General features: G+C 38.0%; 1 protein-coding gene across 8 annotated transcripts in view; it reads left to right on the top strand.

The window, feature by feature from the left end:
• The window catches only part of LRRC72 (leucine rich repeat containing 72), a 56,748-nt gene that overhangs the window by 29,795 nt on the left and 14,918 nt on the right, over nucleotides 1-12,035 (top strand). For 3 of the 8 annotated variants that reach the window (XM_027574221.1, XM_027574224.1, XM_027574222.1), the window contains 3 exons: nucleotides 82-171; nucleotides 1,512-1,664; nucleotides 8,293-8,320. In XM_027574221.1, the coding sequence (XP_027430022.1) occupies nucleotides 82-171; nucleotides 1,512-1,664; nucleotides 8,293-8,320 (271 nt within the window). The remainder of the gene's footprint in view (nucleotides 1-81; nucleotides 172-1,511; nucleotides 1,665-8,292; nucleotides 8,321-12,035) is intronic. The other 5 variants (XM_027574227.2, XM_027574226.1, XM_027574225.1 and 2 more) reach the window with 4 other exon arrangements.

Genomic DNA, 12,035 nt, shown 5'->3' on the forward strand with positions numbered 1-12,035 from the left:
TGCAATTTCCTATATTTTATCAAGTGATAAATGAAACCAGTTTTGAAATCTGACATCTTAATTTGGATTATTTCTTTGCAGCTCTCCACCAAAACCCTTTGTGCCAATATAACCTGTACCGTCTATATATAATCTGCCACCTTCCGGAAGTAGAATTTCTTGACCGAAAACGTAAGGATACCTCTTGCAGAGAAATATTTGAAAGGCAGTCTTATAACTCACTAGTTTAAAAATTCTGAAAGTCTTTGAAAATAATTCTTTGTAAGTGAAAGTTTTTCAATGATTTATTTTTGAAATTTTTGTTCTGTGAAATTTGCCCTAGGTTAGGAATTCATTTCTCTTGATCCCTGTATTGAAAAGGCCATCTAACTGAGTGTGAGAATAGGTCTCCTCATCCTGATTTTGACATGAATGTGTTGAATCATCTATTCATCTATTCCCGGCATTTTAGTGTTTTATTTCAAAAATGAGAGAATTGGCCTAAAGCTCTTAAGGCTTATTTAAGTTCTAAAAATTGTATTCTTTGAAATTCTGTAAATATATATATATATTAAAACATATATTCAATGATAACTTCTTCATGAATACATCTTAAACATTGTAGATCAACTAGTATGTCTGATTTATATAAGCCACAAAGATAATCAACCTCACCTCATTATACTTTACATTTTGGGGGAGCCTCTTTTACCTCCAAGTATATTACCCATCTCTCTACCTATCTATCTCTATAAGTTTGAACAGTCTTTTTTTTTTTTAAAGATTTTATTTATTTGACAGAGACACAGCGAGAGAGGGAACACAGCAGGGGGAGTGGGAGAGGGAGAAGCAGGCCTCCCGCCAAGCAGAGAGCCTGATGCGGGGCTCGAACCCAGGACCCCAGGACCATGACCCGAGCCAAGGCAGACGCTTAATGACTGAGCCACCCAGGCGCCCCTCTTTTTTTTTTAAGATTTTATTTATTTATTTTGACAGAGAGACACAGCGAGAGAGGGAACATAAAAAGGGGAGTGGGGGAAGGAGAAGCAGGCTTCCCGCTGAGCAGAAAGCCCAACGTGGGGCTCGATTCCAGGACCCTGGGATCATGACCTGAGCCGAAGGCAGACGCTTAACGACTGAGCCCCCCAGGCGCCCCCATAGGTTTGAACATTCTTAATAATTAATTACTAACTTCCTAATGATGATATATAAAACCTACATTTATTCCTGTTATTCCTCACAGCCCTGAGGAAATGAAGGAATATATCATAGTTGTGATTTCAGTCATCCATGGTGATGTGTTAGAAAGTGTTTGGGGTGCATTAGGAGTATCTGTGCCTTGTGGCACGATGGCATATATTGAGCATCAGTAAGATTATGGAAATAACTTTGATTGCCCTTCATGGTTTTGACGGGGTGTTCACATATAGCATAGCTCAGATAAACACATAATTGAAAGTGTTGAATTGTATTCTGAAAGCCTCTGCATTTCTATAATGCTATGCAATAACATTACTATTTGCATTTGTCAGAAGTTACAGAAGATGAAAGAAGAGCAATGATTACCATTTTTCACCATGAAAGAACTCGTATCATTCAATCAATAGCATTCAGAGGAAGAGTAGATGCCTCATGGAATCCTAGAGCACCATTTAAGCAAAAACCAGCCCAGAGAGTACCTCCAGGTATTTTGAAAAAAGAAGAAAAATGAAATTAAAATTCCTCAGACTTAGGCTAATTTGATTGTAATAGTAACTGCAATTTATAATAAGCAAAGCACCTACATAGTGAAATGAATATTTTCCAATTTTATTAGTCTAATTAAAGCAATATGCAATTTTATCTTCATGTGTTTAAATTATTAAATTAAGTGAAGTAATGTGATAACAATGAGATATTATCTTGAAGTTCTTCAGTATCTAGTAGGCTCAGTAAATAAGCTGTGGTTGTTACTATTACCACTATCACTGGACAATTTCACCAATTAAAGCTATAAGTTGTTGATAACATGGAAAAAAAGTATTAAGAAGAAATAAAGATCATCTGCAATTCCTTCACCCAGAAATAATCGCTGTTAATGTTTTGGTTGGATTCATATACACAGTCATCATATATAAGTATAACTTGAATATCTTCAGTGATGTTTCATTTGTTGGAATTGAATTTCTTCTATGTAACAGAAATCCAAGTTCAATGACTTAAGGAAGCAGAGATTTTTCTCACACAGCAAAGAGTACAAAGGTAGGGTATTCAGTGCTAGTGCAAAGTTCAATGATATGACCAGTGTTCAAGAAAATATCTATCTTTTGTTCTACTCTAAGTGTGCTTTTCGGTTACAGGGTGGCTGTTAAACCACCAGGCATCACAGGATGTAAAAAAAAAAGGTGCAAAGACAAAAACCTTCCCTCGCAACACTTTGCCCCAGAGACAAACATAGGTTTGCAAAAAATAAACCAAAAAATATTTTCTAGAAGTGAAGGAAAAAATGTGAATTGGGAAATAATTTTGAAGAAATTACCCAGAAGGCAGACTAGAGAAAGCAAGAAATAGAAAATATTAGTTAGCTGTTGAGACAAGGAGACACTGGAAACAGAAGGTCCAGTATCAGCTTATTTTTCCTGCAAGGAAAAAATAGAGAAATTGGGCAGAGGGTGATGTTTGAACTGATAATGACTGAGGATTTTCCAAATTTGATAAGCTATGAATCCTTGGATATCCAAAGACATAAATAATGTACAATGATGGAAATCCACACCAAGGGCAAAATGATCTAAAAGTAGAATGCAAATGGACATTACCTATAAAATAACAGTTTATAGATTCACAACAAGCTCCCCAATTGCAATTATAGAAGTCACAAAACAGTGATCCAAGACCTTTAAAATGCTGAGGAAAAGTAATTGTCAACCAAAAATTCTACAACTAGCTAAGTTAGTCAAAAATGAGCAAGAGATAAAAAAAAAGATGTCAAAATCAAGACTTTCCCCTCAACTTTTTAATGCGAAATTTTCCTAATACAGGAAAACTTGAAAGAATGTTAAATACCTACATATGCCCATGTATAATTTAATTATTAACATTCTGCCATTTTCACCCTTCATATATGAGGCTTTGCCTTTTTATTCATGAAGGACCCCCTCAGAAGATTCTAGTTACATCTGATTGGACATCACCAAACTCAATGTAAACTGGAAAACATCAAAATACCACTGAACCATTTGAACGTTTCACTGGTAGACATCATGACTCTTCACTCCTAAATAATTTAGTCTATAAGTTTAAAAATAAGGATACTCTCCTATATGCCCACAATGCTGCCATCATACTTAAAAAAATACTTTTTGTACTCGTATTATTTAATATATAATAATATTCAAAGCTTCCCAGTTGTTCCAAGATGGTTGCTATCTGCTTTTTCAAACCAGAAATCAGTCAAGGTTCATAATTACATTTGGTTGTTATGGACCTTTATTCTTAAATTTAAAGTAGATTTCTAAATTTGTTTCCATGCCTTTTTTAGGGACTCGGCCAGTTACACTGTAGAATGCATCAATTTGTATCATTGTTTCTATGAGGTGTCATTGAACTTGTTTCTTTAGCGACTCCATGTCCCAGAGAATGGAAGAAGTGTCTGTAGGACATGTTCTGGATGCAGAAGCGTGTAGTGTAGCACAGTGGTTCTCAAAGTGTGGTCCCCAGACCAGTAACAGCAGCGTCACTTAAGACCTCGTTACAAATGCAAATTCTTGCCCCCAAAGAGATCTACTAAATTAAAAGCTCAAGGATGGGACCCAGAAAGCTATGTTTTAACAAGCCTTTCAGGTGATCCTGATACACACGCTAGTTAAAGAACCACCAGTGTAGAGGCAAGAGCACAAGCTTTGGGATCCAGATTACCCTAGGACTGAATACCAGCTGTGTTAGTAATTAGAAGTTTTATTAATCTGGACATTAATTTGCTTCAGCTTTCTGATTTTTAAAAATAGGGACCATATCTTCCTCTGGCTGTGATGACACTTAGTATGGAAACATTGCAACACCTGCTCAGCCACCTATCAAGTGCATGATAAATTGAGCTGCTCTTAGTCTCAACCTTGGTTTTCCTTCAACTTCATGTTAAGATGGCGCAAACTGAATTTTATCGGATTAGTGCACGTGAGCCATGTCGTGCTAGGAAATGACTCTCTGGATAGAACATCTCCACTCCTAAAAATAGCTTACACAATAACAAGCAATGTTAAGACCACCCCCTCTGTTACTCGGTGCTACAGTTGTTACAGGTGTAAGGAGGACCGCTGATCACCATGTTTAGCACTTTTCTTTGGTGCAACCAGATTGCTGAAAAAACCATTAGCATTTTATTCTCTTTACTACTTTTCTGTATTAAGCCTCCAAAAACAAAATCAGAGAAAGAAAGAATAGGGAGAATGTTTTATTGCATTTGAGAGTTGTTCTTAATTCATAGCTACGTTGACTATAGCCCTCCTAAAAATTGGCATGACTCTAATCTTCTCATTTCCTACAAAATGCCGGTATGACATAGCAACTAAATAGTATTTTTATTCCAATACTTTAGCTTGGCTTACTTTAGCTTATCTTAATAGCTGACCATGTATAATGAAACTAATAAAACCCGCTATGTAGGTTTTTAAAATATGGCTTATAGTTTTATAGTTTCTATATTTGCTTTAATATAAATCTCATCTTGCTGTGACATGAACATTTAGGATTCTGAATTCTTTTACTGGAAAGAAACCATACCGAAAACTGTTCATAAGGCAATTTTAACACCACATTTTAACACATTTTAATTTCATTATCTTTAATCTTAAATTGGGAAAGAAACCAATTATATTCAAATAGCTTGAGAAGCAAAGGTCAACTTGGAGTTTCTTCAAATCCCAGCTATCCATACTTGTCAAATACATGAGTAAAACACAGGCACCTGTTTCCACTAATGTCTTTGGTGCTTATTGCATGATAACCAATAACCTCAGAATCAAAATGCTGTGGGCTTTTATATGGCTTTAAAGAAGTAGATATTTGCAGGTTTCCCACCAGCTACCTAAATGGGGAAAGACATTAAGGGCAGATTAAAAGAAATGAAAATAGGGGCAACTGAGTGTCTCAGTCGTTTAAGCAGCAGCCTTCGGCTCGGGTCATGATCTCAGGGTCCTAGGATCGAGTCCCACGTTGGGCTCCCTGCTCAGTGGGGAGCCTGCTTCTCCCTCTCCCTCTGCTTCTCCTTCCGCTGGTTCTCTCTTTCTCTCTCTCATGCTCACTCTCCCTCTCTCTCTCTCAAATAAATAAATAAATAAAATCTTAAAAGAAATGAAAATATCAATAAAATTTTTAAATGTCTACTAGTGGTCCAAGTCAAACTGCTGCATTTCTGTGATATTTGCTCTTCTCCCCTAAACAAGACAGAACTCCAGGTGCTGAGACCAGGCTGGGGGATGATGTCCCAGAGCCTGGGCCTAGCAGCTGAGGCATGTGTTAGGAAGAGTGAAGGAGAAAACCAAAAAGAAAGTCGGGTAGACTGTTTAAAAAATGGTAGTTCACCACAGTGGGTGAATCCACATATAAGGCAAAAGGACAGATTCCAGAGAAAAGTAAAAACTAAAAGTTTTTTTTTCTAAAGGTTTATTTATGTATCTGAGAGAGAGAGAGGAGTGGGAAGGGCAGAGGGAGAGAGAGAAAATCTCAAGCAGACTTTGCGCAGAGCATGGAGTCTAACGCAGGGCTCGATCTCACAACCCTGAGATCATGACCCGAGCCAGAACCAAGGGTTAGATGCTTAACTGATTCTGCCACCCAGGCGCCCCCAAAATTAAAAGTTTTGAACTGGGGGATCGAAGGCTCAGGAAGCCAGGCTTTAAAGACATCTCTGATTCTGGGTAGGAGTGACACCAGGCATACCCCGAAAAGCAAATGCCAAGTGTTCTTTGTGCATGAAGCCTCAGAGAGGTACCAGAGGCCAGTGTGAGATCTGGAGATTGGTTGGGAATTGAGAAAACTGCAGAGTCAGAAGAATTTGTGAAGGCGAAAATCAGCAGTCAGCAGAGCATGCTGTGGAAGCCAGGTAGGCACCATTTACATAGAAAATAATAACTGGGGGCCACTGGCGTTGTGCCATGGAGTGTCCTGGGCTAAAGACATAAACTAAAACTGGGGCGCCTGGGTGGCTCAGTCAGTTAGCATTCCAACTCTTGATCTCAGCTCAGGTCTTGGTCTCAGGGTCGTGAGTGCAAGCCCTGTGTTGGGCTCCACGCTGGGTGTGGAGCCTATTTAAAAAAAAAAGAAAGAAAGAAAGAAAGGAAGGAAGAAACTAAAACCACTTTCTTAGGGAGACATCATAAGGAAAAATACATTCCAGAGAGATTAAGAATCTAAATGTAAATGAATTAAAAAGTACTGAAAAAAAAAACTTTTATAATTCTGAGAAGGCCTGTCAAAGCTTTACATAAAACCCAGGGCCATAAAAATGAAATGTTGACAGATTTAAACTACATATAAATGAAAAGCATTATATGATGTAGGAACAAAATTAAAAGACATAATAGAAAGAAATCTTTGCAATATATACAATAGGCTCCCATTATATTAAAGTGTTTCTATAAATCAATTTGTAAACTCCAAATTAAAAAAGTGACAAAAGCTATGGACAGGGCATTTAGAGAAGGAAATAAAGGTGTTGTCTAATGATCAGCCTTACTAGTGAGCGAGTAAATGCAAAATAAAACAATGAGATATTATTTTCATCCTGCAGATACATAAAAGTTGAAAAGGTTAATAAAAGTTAATAATTAAGGGAGAAAAAGCACAACTTGTATATTATTGATAAGAGTGTAAACTAGTTCAACTTTCTTGGAAGACCACATGGCAATAGGGCAGCATCCATCAACATATAAAATGTGCAAATCATTCAACATAACAATTAAATATGAAGTCTCTTTTACAGAAGTATTTGCACCTAAGAACAAAGATTTACATGTAAAGCTGTTCATTGAAACATTTTGTGTAATAGAAAAAATAGTGAAAGTACTCTGGTCCTTCATAGAATATTAAGTTATGATACATTCATACAATATGAACTGTTGTACTTGAGAATTATTCTATGATAAATTGAGTATAAAAAATACATCATGGAGAAATGTAATGCAGAGTACTAACAAAATTGGAACTGGGTATATGTACGTGTGTGAGTACACATGTGTATGCACATAGGAGGCTGGAAACATACATACACAACTCTCAATAGTGATACCTCTGATAAGAGGGATGAGAAAGATCAAGAGAAGTTTCACTTTCTACTATTTTCCTGTTTATATTCATTATAAGCAAAAGGTGCACTTTGTAACTTAAAAAATGTAGGAGGGGCACCTGGCTGGCTCAGTTGAAAGAGCATGGGACTCTTGATTTGGGGTTGTGAGTTCAAGCCCCACAATGGGTGTAGAAATTACTTAAAAATAAATAAATAAATAAAATGGAAATTCTAAAAAAAAAAAAAAAATGTGTAGGAAAAGAGTCTGGGGAGATCCAAAAGGGAATGGGAGCCTTGGGTGACCCATTTGTGAAGGGAACAATGCCATGAACTCCTCTCATAAGGCAGAGGCTGTGTGCTCCCTGCTGCTTGTGGATTGGCAGGACTCATATTGTGGGCTTCGGTGGCCCAACAGGTGCTGGTACGTTCCATGTCTAGCCTGGCACTAGCCTTTGGAGAGGAATGAACAAAGCAATGACAGTCTCTGGAAGATACCATAAGAAATCCCGGCTTTGAGGACTAGCCTTTGAGCTCCCAAAGCTAGGGAAGATGGAGATTCTTGTGATCTAGGATTTGTTTATTCAATTTCTTTGAGGTTAATGCCAAGAATCCAAATGGTTTAAACTGCCCTAAATATTTCTCCTCATTCGGTCTGTTAGTCCATTTATAGATGTGTGTGTCTATCTGAAAAAAAAAAAAAAAGATTGGTTTCTGCATGAGACTCAATATCTTAATTACAAAAATCCCCACTTGGATTCCACTGGTAACTTAATTGATTAAGCATTCTGTTCTCAGAGTTTTGAGATCTGTATTGAATTAAAGAATTTGCCTCAAAACCTAAGGCAAACCCGAGGCACTATATCTAACAGAAAAGTTCAGTTTGACTTTAGGTATCAAGGCATTTTTGAAGGATTGAATTATTCATCTAAATAACCATTCAAAAAGCAGAGAGTTGTGCTCTAGACTTTTCCTTGATAGCATTGTTCCATTGTTTTTAAATGCTGAATAAACATTTGAAAAATACTGATTTAGAAATGTATTTTTTTTAGATTTTGCATTTGCGAATAATGTAGACAAGTAAGTATTTTTTTACCTTTACTTTTATTATCAAATTATTTCATGACTGTGTTGACTTTAAATTATCTTCAGTTCCCAAAATAGATTTTAATGAGTTAAAAAATGAATAACTTCAATAGATCGGGAAAAAAATGCCATCTTTCTGTGATAAATAAGCTCAAGCTATTTATTCATATTTGATATACTTATGTTTTTAATATTATTATTATAACCAGGAAAAAAATGAAAGGCTGATTCAATGCATAAAAAATAAAACCTAAGACTTACTAGCAAATTACAAATGTTTAATATTCCTCCAAATATGTTCAGTGAGAGCAGTTATGTAGATTAACATTTTATATTTTCTGGAATTTATATTCTCAATAGCAAATACTTCATTAAACTATGGAAAACATTTCAAATTCATGAATATTGATAAACTTTAAAAATCATCATTCTTTTTAGATTTTGCACTTCGGTATTTTTTTCTTTGGATTCAGATTGAAAAATATTATCCCCAAGCACATTTATAAAATAATAGCAAAATGTAGAGAAATTTTAATGTTCTAACAAAATGTTCTTAAGATAATAATAACGCATACGACATCTACAAATATTTTAATCATCTCATTTAACACTGGTTTCAAATCATAAACACATTCACGTGTGAGATCTAAATGGAATAGCCAATCCCAAATATGTTCAAAAACTGAATTTTAAAAAATAAACAATATATATGGTAAAACTAGCATTCCTTATTCTACAAGTCATTTGTCGGTAGAGGCCCAAAGTTATTTGTTAGCGGTAGGAGGCTAAAAATGGCATAGAAGGGGGGGGCGGAGCAAGATGGCGGGGGAGTAGGAGACCTGGATTTCGTCTGGTCTCAGGAATTCAGCTGAATAGGGATCAAACCATTCTGAACACCTACGAACTCAACAGGAGATCGAAGAGGAGAGTAGCAACAACTCTCTGAACAGAGAAGCGACCACTTACTGGAAGGTAGGACGTGCGGAGAAGTGAATCCGAGGCGATATTCGGGAGGATAGACGGTGGGGGAGGGGCCTCCGCCGGCCGCTTCTGGCCAGTGATAGAGCCGCGGAGCACAAAATCGGACCTTTTAGAAGTCGGCTCCGCTGAGGGACGTCACTCCAGTGGCTAAGCGGGGGGTGGAACCCTCGCGGGACAGTGTGGTCTCAGGACCCTCGGGGTCACAGAAAGACCGGGGGTGCCTGAGTGTGGCAGAGCTCCCAGGTATCGGAGCGGGGAAGCCGGCTGCAGAGACGGAGCCGAGGCGCGGGCTCTCAGCTCAGGGTTGCCATAAACTGTGACCCGCGGCCCAATCGGGCCACTGCTCCTCCAGCAGGGACCCAACAAGTGGCAGATCCGGGGAGACTCCCCTTCCTCCCCGGGGAGGAGCAGCGCGGGAGCGCACCGCAGGGATCTGCTGGGTTTGGAGACTCCACACGGGGTCGGGTGCCAGAGATAGAAACACTCGGTCACGGGCCGGGTGAGCACGGAGTGCGGCCGGAGACCGGGGAGACGGGAGTGACTGACTGCTTTTCTCTGGGGACGCACTGAGGAGCGGGTCCCCGAGTTCTCGGCTCCTCCGGGGCAGAGATTGGGAGGCCGCCATTTTCATTCTTATCCTCTAGAGGAGCACGGAAAGCTTGCAGGGAACAAAAGCTCCTGAGAGCAAACCGGAGCAGCTTGCTTAGCCCGGACCAACAAGGGCGGGGCAATTCCGCCTCCGGCAAAGACGTTTGGGAACCACGGCAACAGGCCCCTCCCCCAGAAGATCAGCACGAACAGCCCACCAAGAGCAAGTTTACCGATCAATGAGAAGGGAGAACTCCACCACTAGGGGAATACTGCACATAGAATCCATGGCTTTTTAACCATGATTCTTTAGTCTTTTCAAAGTTAATTTTTTTCACTTTTTTTTTAAATTTTTCTTTTTCCCTTTTTCAACCAACATCTTATCAATCCCTTTTTTAAAAAACGTTTTTATTTTTCATTTTTAGAGTCATAGTCTATCCCTTCATAGTAGTTACCCTTATTTTTGGCATATATATATATAAGTTGTTCTCTGTTTAAAATTTTGAGATACAGTTTCTTCTAAGAGATCAAAATATACCCTAAATCTCTAGTGTATGGCTTTGTTCTAGTCTCCTGCCTGATCACATTCTCTCCCCGCCTTTTTTTCTTTCTTTTTTTTTAATCCTCTTCTTTCTTTTTTCAAACAACTTCTTACCAATTCCATTTATAAAATTTTTTATAATTTTCATCTTTACAGTCATATTCCATCCCTTCATCGATTCAACCCTTATTTTTATACATATATAAATTTTTCTTTCTTTAAAATTTTGGGAGGCACTTTCTCCTAACAGACCAAAATACACCCAAAATCTAGTGCATGGCACTGATCTATGCACCAGCCTGATCATATTTGATCATATTCTGGTTTTGTTTTTATCTTTTTCTTTTTTTTTTCTCTTGCTTTTTTCTTTCTTTCCCTTTCTTTTCGCCTGGTTTCAGGTCTTTTCTGATTTGTTTAGAGTATATTTTCTGGGGACGTTGTTACCCTGTTAGCATTTTGTTCTCTCATTCATCTATTCTCCTCTGGGCAAAATGACAAGATGGAAAAAATCACCTCAACAAAAAGAACAAGAGGTAGTACCGACTGCCAGGGACCTACTCAATATGGACATTAGTATGATGTCGGACCTAGAGTTCAGAATCATTTTTTTAAAGGTACTAGCTGGGCTTGAAAAAAGCATGGAAGTTATTAGAGAAACCTTTTCTGGAGAAATAAAAAAACTAAAATCTAACCAAGTCAAAATCAAAAAGGCTATTAATGAGGTGCAATCAAAAATGGGGGCACTAACTGCTAGGATAAATGAGGCAGAAGAGAGAATTAGTGATAGAGAAGACCAAATGATGGAGAATAAAGAAGCTGAGAAAAAGAGAGATAAACAACGACTGGATCACAAGGGCAGAATTCAAGAGATAAGCAATACCATAAGACGAAACAACATTAGAATAATTAGGATCCCAGAAGAAGAAGAAAGAGAGAGAGGGGCAGAAGGTATATTGGAGCAAATTATAACAGAGAACGTCCCTAATTTGGGGAAGGAAACAGGCATCAAAATCCAGGAGGCACAGAGAACCCCTCTCAAAATCAATAAAAATAGGTCAACACTCTGATATCTAATAGTAAAACTTGCGAGTCTCAGAGACAAAGAGACAATCCTGAAAGCAGCTCGGGAGAAGAGATATGTAACCTATAATGGTAGAAACATTAGATTGGCCACACACCTATCCACAGAGACCTGGCAGGCCAGAAAGGACTGGCATGATATCCTCAGAGCACTAAACGAGAAAAATATGCAGCCAAGAATACTATATCCAGCTAGGCTGTCATTGAAAATAGAGGGAGAGATAAAAATCTTCTGGGACAAAGAAAAACTAAAGGAATTTGCAAAAACGAAACCAGCCCTACAAGAAATATTGAAAGGGGTCCTCTAAGCAAAGAGAGCCTAAAAGCAGCATAGATCAGAAACGAACAAAGACAACATACAGTAACAGTCACCTTACAGGCAATACAATGGCACTAAATTCATATCTTTCAAAATTTACCCTGAATGTAAATGGGCTAAATGCCCCAATCAAAAGACACAGGCTATCAGATTGGATTAAAAAACAAGACCCATCGATATGCTGTCTGCAAGAGACTCAT

Source organism: Zalophus californianus, chromosome 12 (assembly GCF_009762305.2).
Source record: "Zalophus californianus isolate mZalCal1 chromosome 12, mZalCal1.pri.v2, whole genome shotgun sequence".
Classification (NCBI taxonomy): domain Eukaryota; kingdom Metazoa; phylum Chordata; class Mammalia; order Carnivora; family Otariidae; genus Zalophus; species Zalophus californianus.